The sequence below is a fragment of the Lactuca virosa genome, chromosome 5 (genome assembly GCF_052849685.1).
Source record: "Lactuca virosa cultivar CGN04683 chromosome 5, Lactuca_virosa_CGN04683_v6, whole genome shotgun sequence".
In the NCBI taxonomy this organism is placed as follows: Eukaryota; Viridiplantae; Streptophyta; class Magnoliopsida; order Asterales; family Asteraceae; genus Lactuca; species Lactuca virosa.
Window position 1 is genome coordinate 223,296,699 of NC_136430.1, and position 24,800 is coordinate 223,321,498.

Below are 24,800 nucleotides of genomic sequence, written 5' to 3' on the forward strand. Positions count from 1 at the left end.
GGTATATGTAAACAATAGTAATGATAAACCATTAAACATGTTAATAATGATAACTTATCCTTACAACTTAATTCCATTCGTGTCTCCAAAAGTCAACAATGTCCGTGTTTATAAATAGTGACTATAAGTGAACATTTATGATTATATAGGAAAAAACGCAATATTATAAGTGTATTATTACTCATGACGGTTATCAAAATAAGATAGATACATCTCCAAAAACACTCTACCATATAATAACGGATTTAACCTATAATAATGAGTTTTCATGGGTTATACTCACTACAATTGAAGGACAACATAACTTATCTTCAATGACGCGGCATTTCCTTTCATGTTGAATGAAAAAAAAACCCAAACTTAATATGTCTATAATGATGGGTTTTTTATGTGGATAAAGCCCAATTTTATACTAGTGTAAATTGTATATTCTCATGCATTTATTCTCTTAAACTCACTTATCTAATATCATCTAAGTGACTTAAACTTATCTTGACCAATTTCATGAACTCGCAACTTCATAAACTTACAAAACTCTCATAACCATTTTGCCATTTTGGTAAATATTTGATTAAAAGTCAAATTTCTTTAATTTTTGGGTTCTTAAAAAGCAGATGCTGATCTATGGTTTTTTGTACTTCTGGAAGTGGATGATGGAGGAGATGGTTTCAAGGGCTTCGACTCTGGCCGATGGAGGCGGACGTTGATGGTCTGGTTGAAGGCGGAAAGGAAAGGAATTGAGAGTGAGAGGGAATGAGATGAAAAGTAATTAGGGTTTGTGGAATGTTTTGTGTGTTATTAGTAATCAGAAGCTACATTAGGCAAGTGAGATAAATCTCTTCGGTTGCAAAATGAAGCACCGCTCAAATGATTAATGTTCAGTAGCCAGGACGGTAATTGTTATATATAATAATATGTATTTAAACTTTATAGATTTATGCTTATTGCTTTAAATGATACCTGAAAATATCGTTTCTATGCTATATAAGGTTTTTTAATATTAATTAAAAAATGGATTTTTTTTTTAATTTTGTGATTTTTAAATGCATAGTTTTAAAATCTCTTATATTAGCGATGAATTATCCATGTAAATCTTTCACTACTTATCCGTAGGAGCTCTGTTGGAAATCGTATTAATCTACTATCCGTAGGTAATCCATAACAAAATAAATTAATGGGTAATCCATAGCTAAACAAATCCATGGGTCACATAGGCCCAAAACTAAGCCGTTGGAAACCTGTCACTGTATATACACGAAAAAACTTACCCATGCCATTTTACACATGGATTTGGATCCATGGGAAATCCGTCGACAAATCCCATCACCTACGCGTTTCGCCGTGGGTAAAGGGCTTTTTGTTGTATTGATATTGGAGACGATTGTCCAAAATTGAAAGACCCAAAGATCAATGAGTTCCACTTGATGAGAGTTGTAAGAATTATGGTTTTGTTTGGAGTTTTGTTTCGGTCCCTAGTTCAATTAGTGCGTGTGTTCCTTTTTATCACTTATGCAATAGAACTATATACTTATAAGCTACGCAGGCACCAAATACTAACACAATATTATACAATAGAAATATATAAGCTATATATGCAGGCCACCAAATACTAACACAATATTATTCATTCTCCATCTCAGAGTTCATATATTGTACAAAACAACCATTAATAATTGTTGCATATATAGTAATGGTAAACCTATCAATTTAAAACAAAAACATTAAAGATTTGTATGATTTCTCTGGTTCAGAAAAAGTTTAAGTCTTATATCCGGACATGGTTTAGCCCAGACTTCTCGTCAAGTCCTCTGGAGTAAAACTTCATCATGTAATCTTTTACAGTAAATTCTCTAAACACCCGGGGACTTCCTCTCATGACAACCTCCTCGATAGGCCCATAAATCTTAGGGGTTGAAGACACACCATGAAAAAAACAGGCAACCGACATTCGAGTTTGAGTTGCGTTGCCAGTTGCTCGATGAATCACACTTTTGAACTGGTCATTTGATACAATCTGCATAGAATCAAGACAACATGCACCATAAGAATATTAGTCACTTATATGATCTAATTCTTTCATAAGAAGCCAAAAAATCACCATTGGCAGATTATCATATGGAACTATAGAAAGGTCGAAAAACAGAAATTTCAGATAAGACCATTACTTTTGTTTCATTATCACTTGCTATCTCAAGTAAATAATTTTGTAATTTTTGGCTTAACTTAAACATTTTACCTAACTCATCAAATTTAGCATTGTACTTGATAAAACAGGGATTTTGTAAGTTCAGAACATATTGTGAAATAAAACTTTTTTTCCTCTAAAGCATGAATCCATTTGGTAGTGTGTTCATCGTACGTCACTTTAATATAATTACCTGAAGAAGATCTCCGATATTGACAACCAGAGCACCAGGAATATATTCAACGTCAGCCCATTGATTTCTATGCAGAACCTCTAGTCCCCCAACTTCATCTTGTAGTAGAATAGTGATGAAAGAAGCATCTGTGTGCTTGTTGATTCCTAGGGTCTGGTCAGGGTTGGGGCATGCAGGATAATAGTGGCAAGCCAGGGTTCTACCCTTCTCACATTCTAACCGTTTCAGGTGGTCTGGTTCGAGCCCAAGAGCTTCTGATAGTAACTTAAAAAGGGTGTCTACTAGGTTCTTGAGATTGTTTAAGTAGTCGACAGTAGAGTCTCTGCACATAAAGTCACACGTTAAAGATTATGTAATAACTCTTTATAAATAATTCCTATATTAGAGCATTAGCCTGTTGCACCTTAGCTTATATACGTTAGGCCCATTTTTTGTATGTTTGTATTTTGCCTAGTTAGTTAATTTATCCCTTTGTATTGTACATGTATTTATGCTTAAACTTAATAAGAAGATATGCGTAGGAAATTAACCTACATGCATATATATATATGTACTTCCTAAAAGCATTTAACTTTCTAAAATGTTTCACATTTTTACCTATATATCCGTATGTGTATAACATGTTAAATTAACAATGAGAAGCCATTTCATGAAGAAAGATGATATTTCATGGAGTACATATATGATGTCATATTTTAAAATCATGTTAGTTTTAACACTTGTTAAACTGGAAAAAAATAGTTGTGGTGGAAATTTATTTAAAAAAGAACTGACTTTCATTGAAACCAAATAAAATATAATGGTTCAACAAAAATATTCAAAATATAATGGTTTTTATGAAATTGTTCTTTGTACTTGATGCAAATGGCGAAAGTTTTGGAAAAACAAAATCATAATTTTCCAAACATTCATTAGAAATTGTACCTGCAAACTGAGGGCAGATCTTGAGGATTAAGATCATACGAACTAGTCATATCAACAAGCAACGAATCCCTCCAATTAGCTGCTGTCGACATGTAAAAATCATAATTCGTGTTGAACTTCACCATCCTATCCGGATCCCTTGAATAGTATCCCTTTTTCATCTCTACATCCAGCTCATTAAACTCACGCACACCCTTCATCATTTCTTCTAGCACTTTCATCGGTATCCCATGATTAACCACTTGGAAGAAACCCCATTTTTCAGAAGCATGTCTAACTTCTTCAACGATCTTCTCCCTCCTGGAGCTTCCCACCATATCATCAACACCATTAAGATCTATGGCAGGAACACGTAAACTCGTTCGTGTGAGTTCCAGATCTTCTGCAAGTTCATCAGGTGGTCGGATAAAGATTTCCGGAACATCCACAGGCCCACCAGCTGCAGCATCAATTAGTCCTTTGACACCGGATTTTGTGTCATCAAAAGCCTTTAGTTGTGTAAGTCGATCATTTTTTGAGTCGTTTAAGATATCCATTTAATTGATCTTTTTGATGATAAAACGCTCTTAGATATTTATTATAAATACACTTTGTTTGTGGAAACAGTCAACTTTCGACAGACTTTCGATCACAATCGTATTATAATTATATATATGTCAACTTGTGGCGGCTTTGAGTGCTTAGCCGCTATAAATATTCAAACCCGACCAGGCCACCAACCACGTAAATCTGTTCTAATCCGTACACATATTTTGATTTGCATGTTATGAGTTGGTTCACATTTTTACGCTTAAATTACTGTTGTTCATGAGCTGTTGTTAATGAGCTTTGGTAAGACTGTAATACCGTTGACCATTTAGTAAGGGTACGGAATGGGTTGATCCGAAATTGTTTTATTAATGTGCGTCATATCTATCTATATTTACAACTCCATTTTTATTTTAAGGGTAGATTAAAAATATTCGTAACTAGGGGTGATTAATGGTGACATGACATGAAATAAGACATAAATCCGACGTATAAATAAAAGTTTGAGTTGAGTTTTCTGATTCGGTTTGGTATTTAGGTTCGTGGGTCTACCCCAAACCCGTATATATATCATATTAAAAAAAAAGTATTTAATACTTAATGATCATGTGAGTTTTAACTTTTTATTTGGATGTGTTCAATAGTTTATTTTTTGGAATTTAGATGTGTTTATTAGTTTATTTTCTAGAATTTGGATGTGTTTATGAGTTTAATTTAATGGAATTTTCCCTAATTAAAAGATTTTGACCCGTGCACCCAATTCTGACCCATGAATCCAATTTTAACCCATGAACCCAATTCTAACCCACAAACTTGTGTAATTAAACGGGTTTAGCGATTCGTGTCTAGGTTTGACCTATCTAGGCTAGAGTTGAACAATACGACACTATTATTTTCGAGTTGAACTTTCTTACCCATCTACCCAAACACGACATGATTATCACCCTACTTGTATCCTTATAAATAAACTCATCTCATTTTAGTTAATTATTCAGTTTGATCAATTTTACATATATAAATATTTGAAGTTATATCCCTTGCATTTTACACTAATATTATTTTCATATATTGACTTAATTTACAACATATCTATAAATATATATATATATTATTTTAATATAAATAACATCATTGAAAATATATATTCAATAATTTAAAAAATTCAGTTTAATATCACTGATATTTAAATCACTTAGAAGTTGGGACCATAAATGAATTGGACATAGAATTTAGTAATATAGCGATTTAATATAAAAAATAATAACAATTCAATTTTACTAATATCATTTTCATATTTTTTTGTGAATAAACCAACCTTCGTAATCATACCTTATGACTTATCATATACACAATACTAAGCGAATGTCCGCGCGTTGCGCAGAAACACCTATATAGTTGAAATCTTTACAAATATATGTTTTTTAAATATAACAATAACGTTGTTTTTAAATTTGATATAATAATTCGTATACTAAGTTGATATAATATATTGATTGTTTTGAATTATATGATAATATATACATCTATTAAGACTGCATAACCTCAATCGTTTGAATGAACTCTACCTGTAGGTTATTCATGAACAAAATTAAATATAATATAATGTTTAATGTTATTTATAGTTGTTGTTACTGTTAATTAATTTTTTAAAATTTATTTGTTCGTTTTAATTTCTATCATTGTAATTATTTAAAACATCAAACACTGTTTTTTGTTTGTAAATGTAACAATATAATCATTTATATAGAGTTATTTTTAACTATTGTTAGTATAAGTTATTTTAAGCTATTTATTTGAAATTTTTTAACGGTTATAAAAATACATTTAGGAAATATTTTAGTTAATTGAGATTACAATTTAGTTTTTGCATTTAGCACTACAATTTATCACTTTTAACTATTCACAAAATATTCATTGGGTGTTTTAAGTGGAACTAAAATTTATATTTAAGTTGACAATATAATGTTATATTTAAATTAACAATTTAAGTATTTTTCCAAACTGTTTAAAAGTTATAGCTTTAAACTGACAATAGTTACATACAACGACATATTAAATCTAATAAATTAAGTAAACTGTTTTAAAAGTTAAAGACATAATTTTATAAGTAGAAGTAAATATATTATTTTAATATTAAAATTTAGTTTATTTATGATTACACTTTAAGTTTGATATTTATTTAACCTTATTAACTAACTTATAATCGTTATTATAAAGACACTATAATTTATCACTTTTAACTATTTACAAAATATTTTTTGGGTTGCTTAAGTTGAACTAAAATTTATATTTAAGTTGACCATGTAATGTTATATTTAAATTAATAATTTAAGTATTTTATACAAATTAGACAAAATTGCAAAAATGGTCCCTGTGGTATGCAGATTTTTGGGGTTTTAGTCCAAACCCCGAGTTTTTTGGATCCATGGTCCTTTTGGAGTGGTTTGTCTGTGGTTTTGGTCCCTGGACTTAACACCTGTTAAATAGGATCTGTTAAGCCCCCTCATGTGCCTCATACGTGAGGGTAAATTCGTCATTTCATATGTAAGGGACCTTTTTTGCATAAACCCCCTCAAGTAGAAACGAAGGAGTCCACTGTCTGTGTGATTTGGTGAATATCTTGCACTTCGATTCCTCTCAAGAACAAATTCATCTCCTCCAACTCTCCTGTTCTTCCCGTTGGTTTCAGAGTTTGGTTTCTTGGTGGTGTTGAATGAAAAATTTCTCCAACTTACACTACTGTTGCTTCGTAATACCTTTTTGTTAAATCCCCCTTTTTTATTCTGTTCGATCTTGCCTTGATTCTGAGTATGATATTTCGACGCCATTTACTCTGCTGAAAGTGTCGTCGTCGTCGTCTTTGTTCGATCCTCCATAGCGGTGGATGAACCCCCATAACTTCCATCTCCATCGTCTTGGTGTCTTCCCCTCTTTATTCTCGTCGTTGTCTCTGAACCGTAATTCGAATGTCTCTGAGCAATCGTCTCTTAAGGAATTTGAATATGAATCCCTTGCTAATTCTCGCTCACCACCGATGCTTGGAAATCTTTTTAAGGCGCCATGATCATGGTTGTAATCGATGGTTGCCGGAGAAACTTTGGCGTTTGAGACTGGAATGGGGGTTGTTTTTGGTTCGTCCATTTCCGCCACTACAGCGGCAGCCATTTTTCGGATGGAGTTAGACCTGTCGAGGCTTTTCCTGCGCTTGGAGGAAGAATCGGAGTAATATTCTCGGGTTTGGATTGATCCACTGAGCACAAGAAGATCTACATTTAGTGGTTGTTCTTCGACGGAGATTTGCATATCGGAACGTGGTATCTGCACCACAGGTGCATCTTCTACCATGGGAGGAAGCCGTGGGAAAGTCCGGCCGATTAGATACCCGTCCCAGGAAGCTCTAGGCTCGTCGAAGGAGTATCTCAGGTCATCAAACGAGATCCGACCCGCGTCAAGTGAAAACCCGGGATCAAAGTTGCAGGATCGCCGACCGAATTCAGAATTAAGTCAAAAAACGGTTTATGCAAAAAAGGTCCCTTACATATGAAATGACGAATTTACCCTCACATGTTAGACACATGAGGGGGCTTAACAGATCCTATTTAACGGGAGTTAAGTCCAGGGACCAAAACCACAGATAAACCACTCCAAAAGGACCATGGATCCAAAAAACTCGGGGTTTGGACTAAAACCCCAAAATTTTGCATAACACAGGGACCATTTTTGCAATTTTGTCTACAAATTATTCAAAAGTTGTAGCTTTAAAATGATAATGGTTTACATACAACAACATATTAAAACTAATAAATCAAGTATAAAATGTTAAAATTTAAAAACATAACTTTATAAGTAGAAGTAAAGATATTCTTTTAACATTGGTATTTAGTTTATATATGACTACTGTAACATGTTATTTTGGAATTTAAATAAATAATATTAAATAAAATAAATAAATAAATAAACCCCGGGATGAGGAGTATATTTCATATTATTTTATTGAGGCCCTAAATCCATAATAGTTTATTAATGTCAGCCTTGGGAGTAAAATGTTATAAATTCGAGAATTTGTGGTTTAAATGGTATCATTTGGACTCGTGTTGAATATATTTGTGGGAAGCAAGGGCTAAAGGGTAAATTCCGGATTCAGATTGTAAATATTTCTGAGGGCAGGGGCTGTTTGGTAAGTTTTGGATTTAAGTTGAAGAAGATTTGAAAAGGAGGGACTGAATATGAATAATTGGTGAAAGTTGTAATATGGGACGGGAGTTTAAGATCTTTCATTTCTAACCCGTGTTATGGGAGCACCACAAAACCCTAACCCTAGAATATATCCTCCATCCGCGATCCCCTTCAACCATCACCGCTAGCTGAGATCGACCGCCATAGCCGCTGCCGGTGACGCCCAGAACAACCGAGCACCCTACCGAGACGCCCACTACCGATGAAGCCGGAAGCCCGGAGCCAAACCTCGCACACTGTCATCGCCGGTGACTACGAAGATCGGTGAGTTCGTGGTCATTGCTGCATCTCCCTCACCCGGTAATGTGCTCCTTTGCTTCTTCCGCCATTTCCTCGGGTCCCGTCGTCGTCATTGCTCCAGACGACTTCCCCTCTCGTTGAGTCCCTCGGCTGCCATCTGCCGCTGCAAGGATGGCGGCGTCGTGTGTGTCACTACGTGTGTTTGGTGCATACTCAGCTTAGAGTGTCGGGGGAGTGCATGTCCAGTCGAATGTGTATGGATAGATGGTCGAAAATCGGAAACAACCACCATGGCAGCCAACCATGGTGGCTGCCGCCATATAGCCTCCTTCTGCCGCCACCAGCCACCGTGGGAGGTGGCTGTGTGTGTGTGTGAAATTGTGGAAACACATGTATTGTTATGGTGTGTCGTTGGTTGGACAATTCTCGGTTGAAAGTCGACGGAAAAACCACCACCACCATCGTGAGGTGGTGGCTGCCGTCGTGAGACGCGGTCGACCACCACCGCCCGAGGTGGTAGTGGATGGTGCTCGACATAGTGAAACCCTAATCGGACCAATAGCTTAATCTTGGACTTAGTTGGCTTGTGATTGGGTTGGAAACCCTAATTAAGGCTTAGAAAACCCTAATTTTGGGAAGATGTTAATTTTGGTTTGCTGGGACCCATGTTTGGGAAGATGTCTAAGCCCATAACTATTATTGGTATGTACTCGACCCGATCCGGCATGGTCCATTTGGGTTACACTTCACCGGAACAATTTGTATGGATAGTCTTTTGAGAATAGTATGTTTATGATTTATTAATATATTATAAGTTATAATATATTAATATGAAATCATATTATTTAATTAGTATTGATCAAGAATTAATTTAGAATTAATTTAGTGATCAAAAGGAACTAATTAAATATGGACTATTATATATATAGAATGGGCCAAGTTCATTTAGGATGGGCTAAGCTTGCATGGATAGTCCATGGAGTTTTTAACCCATGGATCCTATGGAAATGAATGGTCATGGGTATTAGGGTTTACATGGATGTAACCCTAATCCACCATACTATATAAAGAGGTCCTTGGCACTTGAAATTGGCACTAGTGTGTGAACAAATAGGGCATAGCCGATTTGGACAAGTGTGTACTCTTCTCTCAAGCTTTCCAAGTTGTTTTGGAGATTTGTGATTTGATTTGAGGCTTCCACACTATTGGGGCTAAGCTCTTAAAGGTTCAAGACTTCAAGCTCCATCAAAATGTATGTCATCTAACTAGACTCTTTTAGTATAGTTCCTCCATAATATGCTAGTTAGGATGATGCTTTGGAATTTTGTATATTTGCATGTATAATAGTGAAAACATAGATCCAAGGCACATAGGGTTGCATGCACACCATAGGAGTGTTAGAATGCTCAAATTCCATCAGTGGTATCAGAGCGTAAGCTTGGTTTTCAGTTATACTTGATGCAGTTGCTGAAAAAATCGAAAATCTGGCCTTCTGGACTGTAGACTCGCCGAGTCCACTGGGGGACTCGTCGAGTCCAAGAGGAAATTCATCCTACTCGTCGAGTAGGTTCATACACTCGACGAGTAGGAGGCCATGAGTGCAGATTTTCAACTTTTAAGGCTGGAATTGGACTAGAATCATTACCCTAAGCTGTTTTTGAACTTATAAACCTGTTTTTGATGTGGTAATGATCATCATAATCCAATTCAAAAGATAATTGTCAATATATTGATGTTTTTTATTAGTTTAATGGTTAGGCTAATTACATGAAAATTGTTTGATTTGAATTGTCTTGTTCATATGAGTTTAATCTAGATCATAGTTTTTCTTGACATGTTTGTTTGTTTATTAGATGATCTAAATGGCCTTTAATGGATTCCATAACTTGTCCTCAAGTTATGGAAAACCAAAAGTTTTTCTTTAAAAGAGTTTTTAAAGTCATAGGTTATAGAAACTTGAAGAGTCTTTTTCCATAAATTGTTTTATGACATCCATAACTTGTCCTCAAGTTATGGATTTTCAAGAGTCTTTCCATTAAAAGCCATATTAAATTCATATGTTATGAATTCCAAAGGTTTCTTGAATTGTTCAAAACTTGCCCTCAAGTTTTGGAATTAGTAAAGTTGCACTTTTGAATACTTTAGTTCCAAACCCTAGAGTTTTAAATAGTTTAAAGTTCAAACCTTATACTATTATAATATTATATGTTTAATATTTATATATATATATATGTATAAGAGTAAAAGTCAGTCTTACCGTTAGTAGGCCTCATTCACGAAGTCGGTCTATAAGGGGGGTATAAGGTTACTGCCTATAAAATGGCAGTTTAATGGGTGTCCACTCTCACCCACCGCTTCCTTGACTGGTGGAGGGTCGTTAGCCGAACGGGTAGGACAAGGACTATAATTTTCATTAAAAGTATAATGATAAATACTAAGTAACTAAACACTTATAAATTCCCAATCTTAGTTACTTAGGAAAATGTGAAATTGGTGCTAACCCATGAAATTACACTTTGTACCTTACCAAGTCGTTGGTGGAGCGTGTGTGGGTAACCGGCACACTAACATGGACTAGTAAGAGTGGCAAATGGTGACTTAATGTTTATCATAGATCGGTGGAGCGCGTGTGGGTAACCGACACATTGATTAGGTGATAAAATTAAGGGTACCAAGTTAATTTGCATGGTTATTCACGCCTTGTTTGTGATCCTCGGCATCCTAGTCACAAACTTGAGAGGGCACAATCGAGATTTAAACATGCCATTGAAAAATTCAATGAATCTCAAAAGATCTAAGAGTTTCAATCCAATTAAAACCTAATACCTATTTTGTTTTTCATGGTGGAAATTAGTCAATCGTCATTCGCCTACCTTCAAATATTTTATAGCTTGGATTACGGCATCCCTCTTTCGAGTTATAAAATATTGTGTTGGGTCCTAGCCTTAATATTTTAGATTGGGTGTTATATTAAGGACTTAAATCAACTAACTTGAATTTCTCCCATTGTAGATGTCTGGTTCAGACAAGTATGATCTTCCCAAATCTCTTGGAACAAGCTTTCCTAATGAAGATGATGTCTCGCGATTGGATCATGGAAATCATACTTCTCTTCCTCCACCTCCTCCAATTATTCTCCCTAACCAACTATTTCAAGGTCACTCAAGCCCTTTTGGCAAGTAAAGTCTGTGTGTACTCACATCTCGGAGATGAATTCATATATATAGACAGGCCGGGAGAGTTGGGTGTCAAAGTCTTGAGGAAGTTGGTTGTTGACTAGGTTCTTCAATCACTTCCTAAGTCACATAGTGAGTTCCTTTGGGACTACTATATGACATACCATGACATGATCCTTAATGATCTTACCTATTTGCTTGATGCTGCTGAATCAGCAATGATTTGGAGCACTGGTAAAGCAAATTTGATTGGAAGATCGACTTCCCAAACTTCCATGGACATTGACAATGGTAACATTGGAAATCCAGAAAAACTCTCTTCCCAATGGAAAGGGATCGGCTATAGTCAACTCGGTTGATCAAATGGTAAAGAGAAAGGCTAAGTCTGAGATAGTCCCGTGTACCATTCCCAAAGAGTCCATATATTTCTATTACCAAAGAAAGGGGCATTGGTTGCAAAGCTTCCCTATTTACCTGAAAGATCATGAGGATGGTAAAGTCAAAAAGGTTTGACTCTACTTCGGGTAAAGTCCACTATCTAACTCTATTAGATTCCTATTTTGATATTCTTATTACATGATGTGACTAGGTCGCATTTTGATGTTTTAAGAATTAAAGAAAAGAGACGAAGCTTAAAAGAAGAATATGTTGATTCTGATCGTGAAGATGGATTTCGATCGCATGGTTCAGTGATCAGAATTTTGAGTTGTTGCTTAAGAGTTGGGATAGATTTCCTAGGAATAGATAACAACATTGTTTTCATATGCATTTGCATTGTAAGGATAATTTTTTTTCCACAAGTTTTAAAATAATGGCATTTGTGAAAAAAAATTGTTGTTTATGTGATTCCATAGATGGCAATATTGGAAAATAGATTTGATTCTTTCATTTGTTGTAGTGTCTAAATTTACCAAACAAGGAAAGATTCTTATCACCCAAGTTTCAATTGGACTGAAACTTGGAATCATGCAAGTTGTATTGTATGATGAATGAGAATTTTCATCTTTGGAAAAATTAAGACTAATTCCTTGTTCACATGTATATGTGAGTCAAGTGAAGGACTAAGGGATCGAGTATACATTCTTGTGTGCTGATCAAGTCCACCACAAAGATCAATACGACTATTCGTCATGATTTACTAAAGTTTAGTAAATATGGTTATACTTACAAGTTTAAATATAATTCTGAAACATTGGAAAAGTTTCAATGTATGGCAGAACGAATGAGAAGAATCAAATTAGGCTGAAAGATAAAAGTTTCTCAAATCTGAAAAGATGGGAGAGTGCTTTAGTATCATGTTTTATGATCATCTTAATGATTAAGAAACCATATCACAATTGATCCTCTAAGGACATCTTAGTGCATTCGAATGACTAAGAAGAGGAATCGCGAATTGTTGGAATGGTTGGATCAAAAGATGAATCATACTTCGTTCCAGAATTGAGTCCCAAGATTATAACCTGAGTGACATAATCTTAAGAAGATTTATAACACTTGTCAAATGTAGAGTAAAATGTTTCTTACTATTGTACATTTGAATGTGGTAAGTTGTGATGTTTTGGATAAAACAAAGACCAACTAAGGCCAATTGTTTGAAGTGTTTGTCTTGATAAGAATCCGTACTAACTCTTGAATATTTGTTTTGTCAAGGAATGGTTCTTGACAAGAGAATCTTATATGTCAAGAGGTCAGTGGGAGTCTTAAAGATCTTGAAAAGTTTCTAGAACTAATCAAGAACAAAACTGTTGTTGATCACTAGCACACGACTTGAGGCTTATAGCCCATCGTGTTGACATATTCTTGTTTCTGTGCCCATTCTAGTTAAAGTTAACTATGCATGTGAGTTCTATGAGTTCTCAATTATCTGCATAACTACTTGGAAGCAATGGTAGGCCCTTGTGTTGTCGGGTGGCAAGAAAACTAAGATTAAACACGTTCACTCCATATGAGTTTGGATTTGTCACTAACCTTGTCTTGTGATTATGGTTATGACAAATTTACATGGATGAGAACACATACACCATAAAAATCTAAGTGTCATAAGGTTTCTCTCCGATTCATGAAAATGATGGTGAGGAAACGCTTTCGCTAAATAGATTTTAAGTAGATAGCATTTGTGATATTTGCATTCTCAAAGTCGTTAGTGGAGCGTGTGTGGGTAACCGGCACACTAACATGGACTTGTGAGAAATGGCAAAGGTCTAAACAATTGAGACTATGATTACGACATCCCTTTTCATAGTTCTAAAAATTGTTTAGACACACATGTGAGCTATCTAAGGAAAGGTGTATGATATTGATAAAATCTTATCAAAGCATCTCGTATCAGAAATCTGAACTTTGGTAAGAAATTCAATAAAGTATTGATCTCTAGAAGTCCAGCTGATTTCTGGATACATGTCAAAGCTAGTGGGAGCATAAGTGTTATGTTAATAATTATCATGTTAGTGGGAGCATGATTATTATGTTAGGTGTTGCAAGTTAGCAATGTTAATTATAGAAAAAAAAAGTTTCAATTGGGAAAAGTTGTTTTTGCTATAATTAAGGGAGAGGAAATTATACTTCATTCCAATTCTTTAAGCTTAGATTGTGAGTCTTTAATCAAATTTAGTCATAATTACATTATTTGCGTTCTAAAATTTGATTTTGATTACGGTATCCTTTTCATAATTCGAATTATGAGAACATGGCAAATAGAAAAATATTATAGCAAAATCCTGGTCTAGTATCATGTCTCTATGTGAAACATCATGAATCGTGTCCCATATGCTTCGGTATAGGATCGATTTTATGTGCTATAATATTCATCCGTTATAAATTTTCCAAATGATTAGGGCATTAAGAGGGAAAAAGGAATAGAACTGGATATGACTAAAATGATTAAGCAATTGTTGAGGACAATCTGAGGTTTACCAAAGATTGGTTGCTCATGGACAGTTGGAAGTATAGTGTTAGTTTTGGAAGGACCTTACATATTCTGAAAAGAGGCAACTCTTGTTCAGAAGTGATAGTCAAAATGGAATATGGAAATGTTTCCATAAGTGGAAGTTATTCTTTAAATCTGTGTAAGATTAGGAAACTTAATGCAAGAAGGATGTTCAAAGGAATGTACTTTGAATGTGAGACTTCGTTTCCATGGAATTACTTTCCATTGGAATACTTTGTAAATGTTTTTTGCCAAGTCTTTGTGACTTTTGTGCATAGTCATTACAAGAGGATCAATGCATATAAGTTTAGAATCTAACAGATTTTAGTAAATGGCAAAGAATCTTGTATTCTTACATTTGCAGTAAGGATTTGGGATTGTGAAATGAGCATCATTGGAATCATGTTCAATTGGTCTATTTCACAAAGTAATGATCATAGACAAACATAGCGTGCGTACTTGGAGTATGACATAACTATTGTTTTGACAAACATAGTGTGCATGCTTGGAGCATGGCATAGCTATTGTTTTAATTCAAGTATTAGGTTGATAAATCGAAACATTATACAATGAATAATGTGTAATCAATATGGTGATAAATAAAAGGGGTTTTATTTTTATTCATAAGTTCTGAGACCATATTGGATTCGATTGCTCTTGTGTTTCACTTTGCATGTTTTGACTTCCCGAATAACTAGGTTATTCAAACTCTCCACAGTCAATCATACTTTGGAAGTAGGTATGAATCAAGACTGTCATGAATTGGGCTTGTAGATGTCTAAAGTGTTTAGACATAGCAAAAGTTGCTGCAACATTCATGAGTGCTCCTGGAATGAGATTCGAGTATTGGATTAAACCCACACTCATTTGAATCACTTCATGGATTTTATCACGAGTGATCATGAGACGATAATATCTTATATTCTTCAAACCTAGAGATATGAGTTGTTGACTATGAGTTGGTTGTACATTGATTGTACGAAAACGCATCAGTAACTTGATGTTATAAAACGTGACTTTATGTATGATTCAACAAGTAGTTAGTACAAGCATATGAGTCAAAGTGTATCCATTCCTTTTATCCTTGGATGGATAAAAGCGATATATGTGGGCCCCTCGATGATTTAGTGATGACACCCCTAAGTGCTTGGCCAAGCCTGGACTGATTTGATTTGTTCAATTAGTCAGTCGTCATAAATCGGAAATCGGGAAACAACAAATGGACATCGATAATGATTATAATCCATGTCTCAGTCCATATGATATCTAGAATGGAGGAATATATGATCCCTTATCTAATGGACACGTCATTTGACTAGGTCAGAGTTCGACAGCGGCTTTAAGAGCTACGATTGCTAGTCGGGATCTTGGAGTCATACTTGAATAATAGTTTTAGACTTATCCAAGTGGGAGACTATTGGATTAGATGTCTAAGCCCATAACTATTATTGGTATGTACTCGACCCGACCCGGCATGGTCCATTTGGGTTGCACTTCACCGGAACAATTTGTATGGATAGTCTTTTAAGAATAGTATGTTTATGATTTATTAATATATTATAAGTTATAATATATTAATATGAAATCATATTATTTAATTAGTATTGATCAAGAATTAATTTAGAATTAATTTAGTGATCAAAAGGAACTAATTAAATATGGACTCTTATATATATAGAATGGGCCAAGTTCATTTAGGATGGGCTAAGCTTGCATGGATAGTCCATGGAGTTTTTAACCCATGGATCCTATGGAAATGAAAGGTCATGGGTATTAGGGTTTACATGGATGTAACCCTAATCCACCATACTATATAAAGAGGTCCTTGGCACTTGAAATTGGCACTAGTGTGTGAACAAATAGGGCATAGCCGATTTGGACAAGTGTGTACTATTCTCTCAAGCTTTCCAAGTTGTTTTGGTGATTTGTGATTCGATTTGAGGCTTCCACACTATTGGGGCTAAGCTCTTAAAGGTTCAAGACTTCAAGCTCCATCAAAAGGTATGTCATCTAACTAGACTCTTTTAGTATAGTTCCTCCATAATATGCTAGTTAGGATGATGCTTTGGAATTTTGTATATTTGCATGTATAATAGTGAAAACATAGATCCAAGGCACATAGGGTTGCATGCACACCATAGGAGTGTTAGAATGCTCAAAATCCATCAGTGGTATCAGAGCGTAGGCTTGGTTTTCAGTTATACTTGATGCAGTTGCTGAAAAAATCGAAAATCTGGCCTTCTGGACTGTAGACTCGCCGAGTCCACTGGGGGACTCGTCGAGTCCAAGAGGAAATTCATCCTACTCGTCGAGTAGGTTCATACACTCGACGAGTAGGAGGCCCTGAGTGTAGATTTTCAACTTTTAAGGCTGGAATTGGACTAGAATAATTACCCTAAGCTGTTTTTGAACTTATAAACCTGTTTTTGATGTGGTAATTATCATTATAATCCAATCCAAAAGATAATTGTCAATATATTGATGTTTTTTATTAGTTTAATGGTTAGGCTAATTACATGAAAATTGTTTGATTTGAATTGTCTTGTCCATATGAGTTTAATCTAGATCATAGTTTTTCTTGACATGTTTGTTTATTTATTAGATGATCTAAATGGCCTTTAATGGATTCCATAACTTGTCCTCAAGTTATGGAAAACCAAAAGTTTTTCTTTAAAATAGTTTTTAAAGCCATAGGTTATAGAAACTTGAAGAGTCTTTTTCCATAAATTGTTTTATGACATCCATAATTTGTTCTCAAGTTATGGATTTTCAAGAGTCTTGCCATTAAAAGCCATATTAAATTCATATGTTATGAATTCCAAAGGTTTCTTGAATTGTTCAAAACTTGCCCTCAAGTTTTGGAATTAGTAAAGTTGCACTTTGTGAATACTTTAGTTCCAAACCCTAGAGTTTTAAATAGTTTAAAGTTCAACCCTTATACTATTATAATATTATAGGTTTAATATTTATATATATGTATAAGAGTAAAAGTCAGTCTTACCGTTAGTAGGCCTCAAGAAGTGTGATATGCCATTCTGCATGCCGGAAGTCTTCAATGAACCATTAGAGGGTCGTATTTTGTCAAGTGGGTTCTAGTGTGTTCCATTGTCTATCCTGGTCCTTAGCTGGATCAATTTAAGGGTGTTGTTTGGAGGATCTTTGGCCAGGGTTAGTGTGGTAGTCCTCCAGTGGAGTCAGGGTTCAGTGGTTCTATGCCTATGGAAGGACTTTAAGAGTTCAAGGCACTACCGTTGCTAGGAGGGGACGGTAGCAGGAAGATGATGGTGTCAGTTGCATGAGTTGTTTGATCATTAGATGTGTTAAGAGGATAGTATTTTCGTATGGACGGAAGTCGGTTAGATTTCAATGATTCCTTGAGGATAGAAATTAGAATAGAGGTTCGTCAGTGCATGGCAAGGGTTATGGTTGTTAGTCGCAGGCATAATAACTCAAGGAAATAGCATGGTGCCATGAGAGGTGATTTGGATCATCAGATTGGTTAAGGTCTCAAAAGAATTCTCCTGGATTCTAGTAGTCGGAAAATCGTTGAGAGTTGGCTAGTCATGGAACGCTAGATTGGTAATCACAGGTTCTAGGCAGTTCCTATTATATGAGGTTCGATGGGTTGGGAATCCATTAGGGTTATGGGACGAAAGAGCTTCGCTGAATCCAAGTGGGGGAGAATCTATCAGAATTTTCGGGAATTGGATCGGGTGTGGAACCAGGATAAGTTTCGCATCCTGGTCAGGCATAGAGAGGACACATGTGACCGTTTAGTTCAAGATTTTGTAAGTGGGAGTTTAGAGAAACTCCCGACAGTTGGTCGGCATTTACTTGTATGCATAGCAGGTTTGTGGATGGACCTCGACCGAGAGTCGAGTAGAGCCTCGCTGCATGTTCTTAACTGATACAGATTCTACTCAGGACATGGGGATTGAGATGGTTGGGTATTGATGAAACTCGGGGTGGTAGTCATGATTGGTTAGAAGTATTGTGATACTGCGATGGATCGTAGCATTCATTTGTTCGAGGTTGACTATCATTGGTAGTGGATATGAGCATAAGGGAGGAAATCATTTTGTGCCTTTGGCACGCCAGTCAGGATTGTCATGGAGTATTTCTCCGTTATGGGTTGAGGATATTTGGGGTCCGAGGTGGAGCTGGGCCTGTGTAACCCTGGATGGGTGGGACCCGTGGGCAAGGCCGCTCCATGGTATAGTTTGGGTGGGACCCGTAGGCAAGTCCTGTTTGTTTATAGTAACACAGGTGGGACCTGATAGAGACCTTTGGGTCAAGTTATTAGATTTTAGGTTTCAGGATTCAGTGAGTGGTCAGTGTGTGCGACGCAGAAGGGTTTATAGGCTAGATAGCTTTGTTATTTGGACTCTTGGGAACCTGGTGGTGGGACCAGGTACAAGATTGGTAGTCTCAGCATTGGTTTGGGAACCTTTATATCTCAGTCTAGTGAGGGTTTGTCGTTACCAGAAGGTATTGAGTGTAATTCAAGTGTTGATATGGGGATCTCGATTTATGAGTTGAACATAGGGTTGGATTTTGGGTAAGATCTCGAGTCGGGTAACGCGAGTGTTTTGTGTAGGATTTTTGTTTCCATGGGTTGAGGATCGGGGTATCTATGTGCCAAGGGCATCGATAGAAGGGTTCAAGGGTAATGAATGGATTCAGTTCTGATGATAGATCAAGCTCTTGTGACTGTGTCTTGGATTGGTTCTATTTGTGTAAGGCATCAAGATAAGCCAAGACATTATTAGTGATTTGGAACTTATGTGTGGGGTATCTCGTATTCAGAGGAGATGTCAGGTCACTTTTAGATGAGTTTGGATAATCTCAGAGTAGATGATTTAGTCCTGTTGCGAAACTCTCGTCTGAGTCTAACCGTTGCAGGGACGAGTTTCCTATTCGAAGGATTATCTGATCCTTCTGTCAAGTATAAGTGTACTGCAGGGAAATTTGGTATATGATTTAGTTTTCTAATGGGAACTTTAGGTTATCAGAAGTTGAGTAGCCAGTGGGAGATAAGTACAATGGGTTCGATAATAATTCAGTATGGACGGTCTGTCAGGGAGTCAGACCATCTCGAAATTTTGGATTTGAGATTGAGTAAATGTGATCATGTTGCAAGGAATCGTTCATCTTCGGGTTTTAGAACCCTGCGAGGGTGGGTACCGGTTACCTCGAAAAGATTGGGGTATACTTGAGATTGTGGCCGTATCGGGAATGGTAACGAATGATTTCGATGACGAAATCTAATTTAAGTGGGGGAGAATTGTAATATGCTATTTTGGAATTTAAATAAATAAGATTAAACAAAATAAATAAATAAATAAACCCCGGGATGAGGAGTATATTTGATATTATTTTATTGAGGCCCTAAATCCATAGTAGTTTATTCATGTCAGCCTTGTGAGTAAAATGTTATAAATTTGGGAATTTATGGTTTAAATGATATCATTTGGACTCGTGTTGAATAGATTTTTGGGAAGCAAGGGCTAAAGGGTAAATTTCGGATTCAGATTGTAAAGATTTCTGAGGGCAGGGGCTGTTTGGTAAGTTTTGGATTTAAGTTGAAGAAGATTTGAGAAGGAGGGACTGAATATGAATAATTGGTGAAAGTTGTAATATGGGACAGGAGCTTAAGATCTTTCATTTCCCTCCCGTGTTATGGGAGCACCACAAAACCCTAACCCTAGTGTAACGCTTGATTCCTGGTATGCATTTAACTTTATTATTTTATTCATTTTGAAAAGGGCTACTCGACGAGTTGGTGGGCCTAACTCGTCCAGTAGAAGGCAGAATATACGCGAGTTATAAGTGAGCTACTCGACGAGTCGAAGCCCGGACTCGACGAGTAGGACTGCCAAAAGGAAACCCTAATTCTAAGGGTTTGGCCCCCCTATTTAAGGAACATAACACCCTTGTGGCCTCCCTCACCGTCCTCCATAGTCCAGAAAACCCTAATCAGTGAGCTTGAGCTTTGTGTGAGTGTGAGGACCATTTTTGAGTGTTTTAGTGTGATTTGAAGCTTGTGAGAAGAATAAGAAGCTAAAGGACTCCAGGAGAAGGTTGTAGATCCACGAGCAACATCACTTTTCCTTCACTTTCTGGTAATCAAGTCTATACCTTGACCATTTGTTTTCTAGATCTTCTTATGGGGTTTTTTTAGGGCTTTTTGAGTGCATTTTGGAGCCATTCATGAATGCAAGTGTGATTTGGTGTATCAACTGCAGATCTAGAGTCTTTAAGGGACTCCATGGCATAAAGGTGCCAAATTTATGGCCATGGGAGTCCCATGCACCTTATGAGACACTTTTTGGACCTTGTGAGCTAAAAACCCCATGTAAGCACGTAACGTTGGAAACTTTACATGACATAAGGACCTTAGGGGTCCAGATCTATGTTTTGGGGGCAATGAACCCAACTGAAATCGACTGAATAGATTAAGATCATGGGGGACTCGACGAGTTGTTCATGCAACTCGGCGAGTCGGGTCGTGGTTCCCCAACTCTTCTGTTAATAAGTGAACTCGTTGAGTCTAGGAGATAACTCAGTGAGCTGGACATAGTTTTGGATTCGAGGGTTTAGGAACTCGACGAGTCCAAGGAGGGACTCGACGAGTTGAGTAGGGGTGTCCCGATTTTATGACAGACAGAACTCGACGAGTTTGTGAAGGAATTCGCCGAGTTGACTCGGTTGGCCACGAGTCTGAGTAGTACAGGAACTTGCTGGGTTGGGAGACAACTCGACGAGTTGGGTTGACTGGAAGTCGCTCTTAACTTTGACTTTGACCCAGCGTTGACTTTTACCAGGGGTAAAATGGTCATTTTACCCTAGGAAGGATTGCCATATTTTGATTAAGTGTTATTATGAATTTGATAGTTAGAGAGTCGCTGGAGCAGCAGTCAGAGATCCTTCACTCGAGTTTTCAGCAGTCAGCCCTACGAGGTGAGTTTCCTTCAGTAGGAACGGGTCTACGGCACCAAGGCCGACCCGTATATGTGATACGATAGTAGTTGAGTGTGGGCGGGGCCCGCTTCTCGTGGTATTATATGAATATAGTTATGTAAATGCTTGATAGGAATAGATATACTTGTTGTCTGTGTGATACTTTTATGCATGTTAGACAACAGAGTGTGGGCGGGGGCCGAATCTCCTAGACAGCGGAGTGTGGGCGGGGCCCGAATCTCCTAGACAACAGAGTGTAGGTGGGACCCGAATCTCCATGAGAGTGGGTGGGGCCCGTATCTCTTAGTTGCATGTTATGTGCTTGGTATGTGGCAGTTTGGGGAGACTCACTAAGCTTCATGCTTACAGTTTTCAGTTTTGGTTTCAGGTACTGCCACTAGCAAGGGGGAGAGCTCGGGATGATCGCATGGCACACGCTACAGTTTTAGTCTGGGATTGTTAGACTCTGATATTTTGCTCACATGATCGTGAAACAGTATTTGACATGATGTTTTTGAAAGAAATATGATTTGTGATATACTATGATATTGATGGGTTATGGTTTTATTAAATGATTTTAAAAAGAAATTTTTGGACTGTATTTTTGGGATGTTTCAAGTTGGTATCAGAGCCTTGGTTTGAGGGATTCGGGCACACTCTCGGGTGTGTCTGAACTCAAACTAAGGACTTGGTATGAAAATTTTCAAGGAAAATCATTTTTACAAAAAGAATTTTGAAAAGAGAAAAAGGGTGTGGTGCATGTAATCAGCCGAGCTCGAGTAAGTACTCCCAAATTACCCATACAAGTTTATGTTATGATATGTGTATCAGCTTTATGAGAATTGCATGCTAGTTTAGGGCTAAGGATCTAGGAAGGATGCCTTATGTGCCTGTTATATGTGTATCGGTTTTATGAGAACTGCATGCTAGATTAGGACTAAGGATCTAGGGAGGATGCCTTATGTGCCTGTTATATGTATCTCAGCTTTGTCAACCACATGTTAGTACAGAGTAGTCAGGGATAGCCTGAGAGAGATATGATTGACTATGCTTACTCGATGCTCGAATGCTGCTTGCTTTGTGCTTTTAGGAGTTATAGTTATCTTTTACTAACTAGTAAATGAGTATGCTACGTTACATATTGCGAGGACTAAAATTTTTTTAGAAGGTTAGGTCTAGCCCTATTGCACAACTCTTGTTTGAGTCCAACCGTTGTAGGGTAGGATCTCGCATTCGAAGAATTATCTAGTCTTAGTGATATGTAATAGTATTCACGAGCTAGTTAGGGGAGATAGCAGGAACTTCTCACGCAGATGATAGCGGAGAGTGGGTTGGTGATTACCCTAGGGCAAGCCTAGGATGAGTTAGCATGAGATCAGCAGTAGTAGTAGAAGGGAATTAGTGGAGTCAAGGCATTTCTTGAGGAAAGTACGGATAGATGTGGAAGGTAGTATGGGCCCGTACTACTGAAAGCAGAGCATCCGTACTTGAATCAAGGAAGGCTGAGAGGAATCTAGGAAACTTGTAGTGTGTTAGATCCCTCGAGATATGATGTGTATACTGATGTTTGTGATGGTGTATTTTCAGTATGGTGACGCTACACACTAGTCCAATTGGCACTTCAGGCACTGGTGAGGGATCAGGCTCGGTCACAGGAGCCGGGCAGCTTGACGAGCAGACGAGGGAGTTCATCTCGTCTGAGATCACACGTACTATTCTAGACCAGACTCATGTGATCTTTGGTTCGGTCAAGGAGGATATTTTGGAGCTTCTGGATGAGAAGCTAAGCGCTTTCCGCACTGAGGTAGCGGCCATGATGGGGTCGTGTACACTGAATTTCAGGGAGTTCAGGGCTTGTGGAGCTCCCGACTACCATGGGGCTTGGGACCCCATTGCTAGCACCAGATGGTTGGCAAATGTCGTCAACGCATTCCGCACCAGCAGATGTCCCAAGGGGGACAAGGTTAGACTTGCGTCCTATCTTCTGAAGGCCAGGGCACGTGACTGGTGGGAGGAGGTTGGGAGAGCCATTGGAGATGATACCGTGTTGGATGCGATGACCTGGAATGACTTTTCGACCAGGTTCAGGGCCGAGTTTGCACTGGTGATTGAGGTGCAACAGTTAGCGACGGAGTTTCAGGATTTAGAGGAGACGACAGAGATTGTGGCGGAGATCATCGCCAAGTTTAGGGAGAGGGCCCTCCTTGTTCCGCAGTACGTGGCGGACGAGGAGATAAAGAAGGCCTGATATCATGAGATGTTGCGGAGTAATATCCTCCAGTTTGTGAGCCGCTCCAGCTACAAGACGCTAGAGGACATGATTGCTAGGGCACGTGAGAGAGAGATTGATTTAGAGATGGAGAGGAAGAGGAAGCCAGAGTAGGTATCTGGCGGGGAGGGATCGGGCAAAAAGCCCAAGGTAGATTCTAGAGGGAAGGGCCAGCAGGAAAGAGGCTGCTACGGCAAGTGTGGCAGGGGGCATGATGGGTCGTGTAGGGATGGTAATTCGGGTTGCTTCAAGTGCGGCCGAACTGGGCATGTCAGCAAGGATTGTACTGCTACCACCACCATCACACCATCTGATCCGATTTGCTTTCAGTGCAATCAGAGGGGCCACAAGAGGTCCCAGTGTTCGAGTTTGGCTGCAGCAGGGAAGGTGGTGGCACCTGCCCCTGCTACATTGAGGATTATAGATGGTCGTCAGGTCCGGATAGAGACGCCAGTGGCGAAGAGCAGAGCCTTCTAGTTGACAGCAGAGGAGGCACGAGCAGCTCCTGATGTCGTTACGGGGATGTATCCCCTCCCTAACTTTTTATTTATCTTGATTATTACTTATGTTTATGTGTTTGTTATAGGATCGTTCTTAGTGAACGATATATCAGTTTCGGTACTGTTTGATTCGGATGCAACCCGATCTTTTGTGTCGCTCGTGCTCATCAAGCGATTCGTAGGAGCTCCGGGGGAGCTAGACTGTCCACTGGATGTGGAGATAGCGGATGACAGGACCGTTAGGGTTGCGAGGGTTCACAAAGGTTGTACATTACAGTTATTTGATGAGCAGTTTTCAGTGGACCTGGTTCCTATTCCCCTGTAAGCGAATACGGTTATAGTTGGTATGGACTGGTTGACCCCCAATGGGGTAGTGATTGACTGTGAGCAATAGCTAGTGAGGGTTCGGACTCCTAGCGGAGGAGGGATTGTGATTCAGGGCGAGAGGCCGCAACATGGGTTGACTCTATGTTCAGGAGCGAGGGCTAAGTGCTACCTTCAACAGGGGTGCGCAAGTTATGTCGCGTATGTTATGGATACCCAGGATAAGGGTAAGGCTACAGTGGATGATGTACCAGTTGTGCGAGAGTACCCGGATGTATTTCCGAAGGATTTGCATGGGATACCTCCGGAGAGGCAGGTTAAGTTTAGGATTAACCTGGT

At 37.8% G+C, this 24,800-nt stretch overlaps 1 protein-coding gene across 1 annotated transcript; it reads right to left on the bottom strand.

Annotated features, from left to right (window-relative positions):
- Positions 1–1,591: 1,591 nt before the first annotated feature.
- On the bottom strand, positions 1,592–3,838 carry LOC145116538 (1-aminocyclopropane-1-carboxylate oxidase homolog 1-like). Its single transcript, XM_079052878.1, has 3 exons — positions 3,303–3,838; positions 2,379–2,700; positions 1,592–2,014 (listed from the first exon to the last, which is right to left on the bottom strand). The coding sequence occupies exons 1-3, from the start codon at positions 3,836–3,838 to the stop codon at positions 1,766–1,768; spliced, it is 1,107 nt and encodes a 368-aa protein (XP_078909004.1). The 3' UTR covers positions 1,592–1,765.
- Between the last annotated feature and the right edge of the window lie 20,962 nt (positions 3,839–24,800).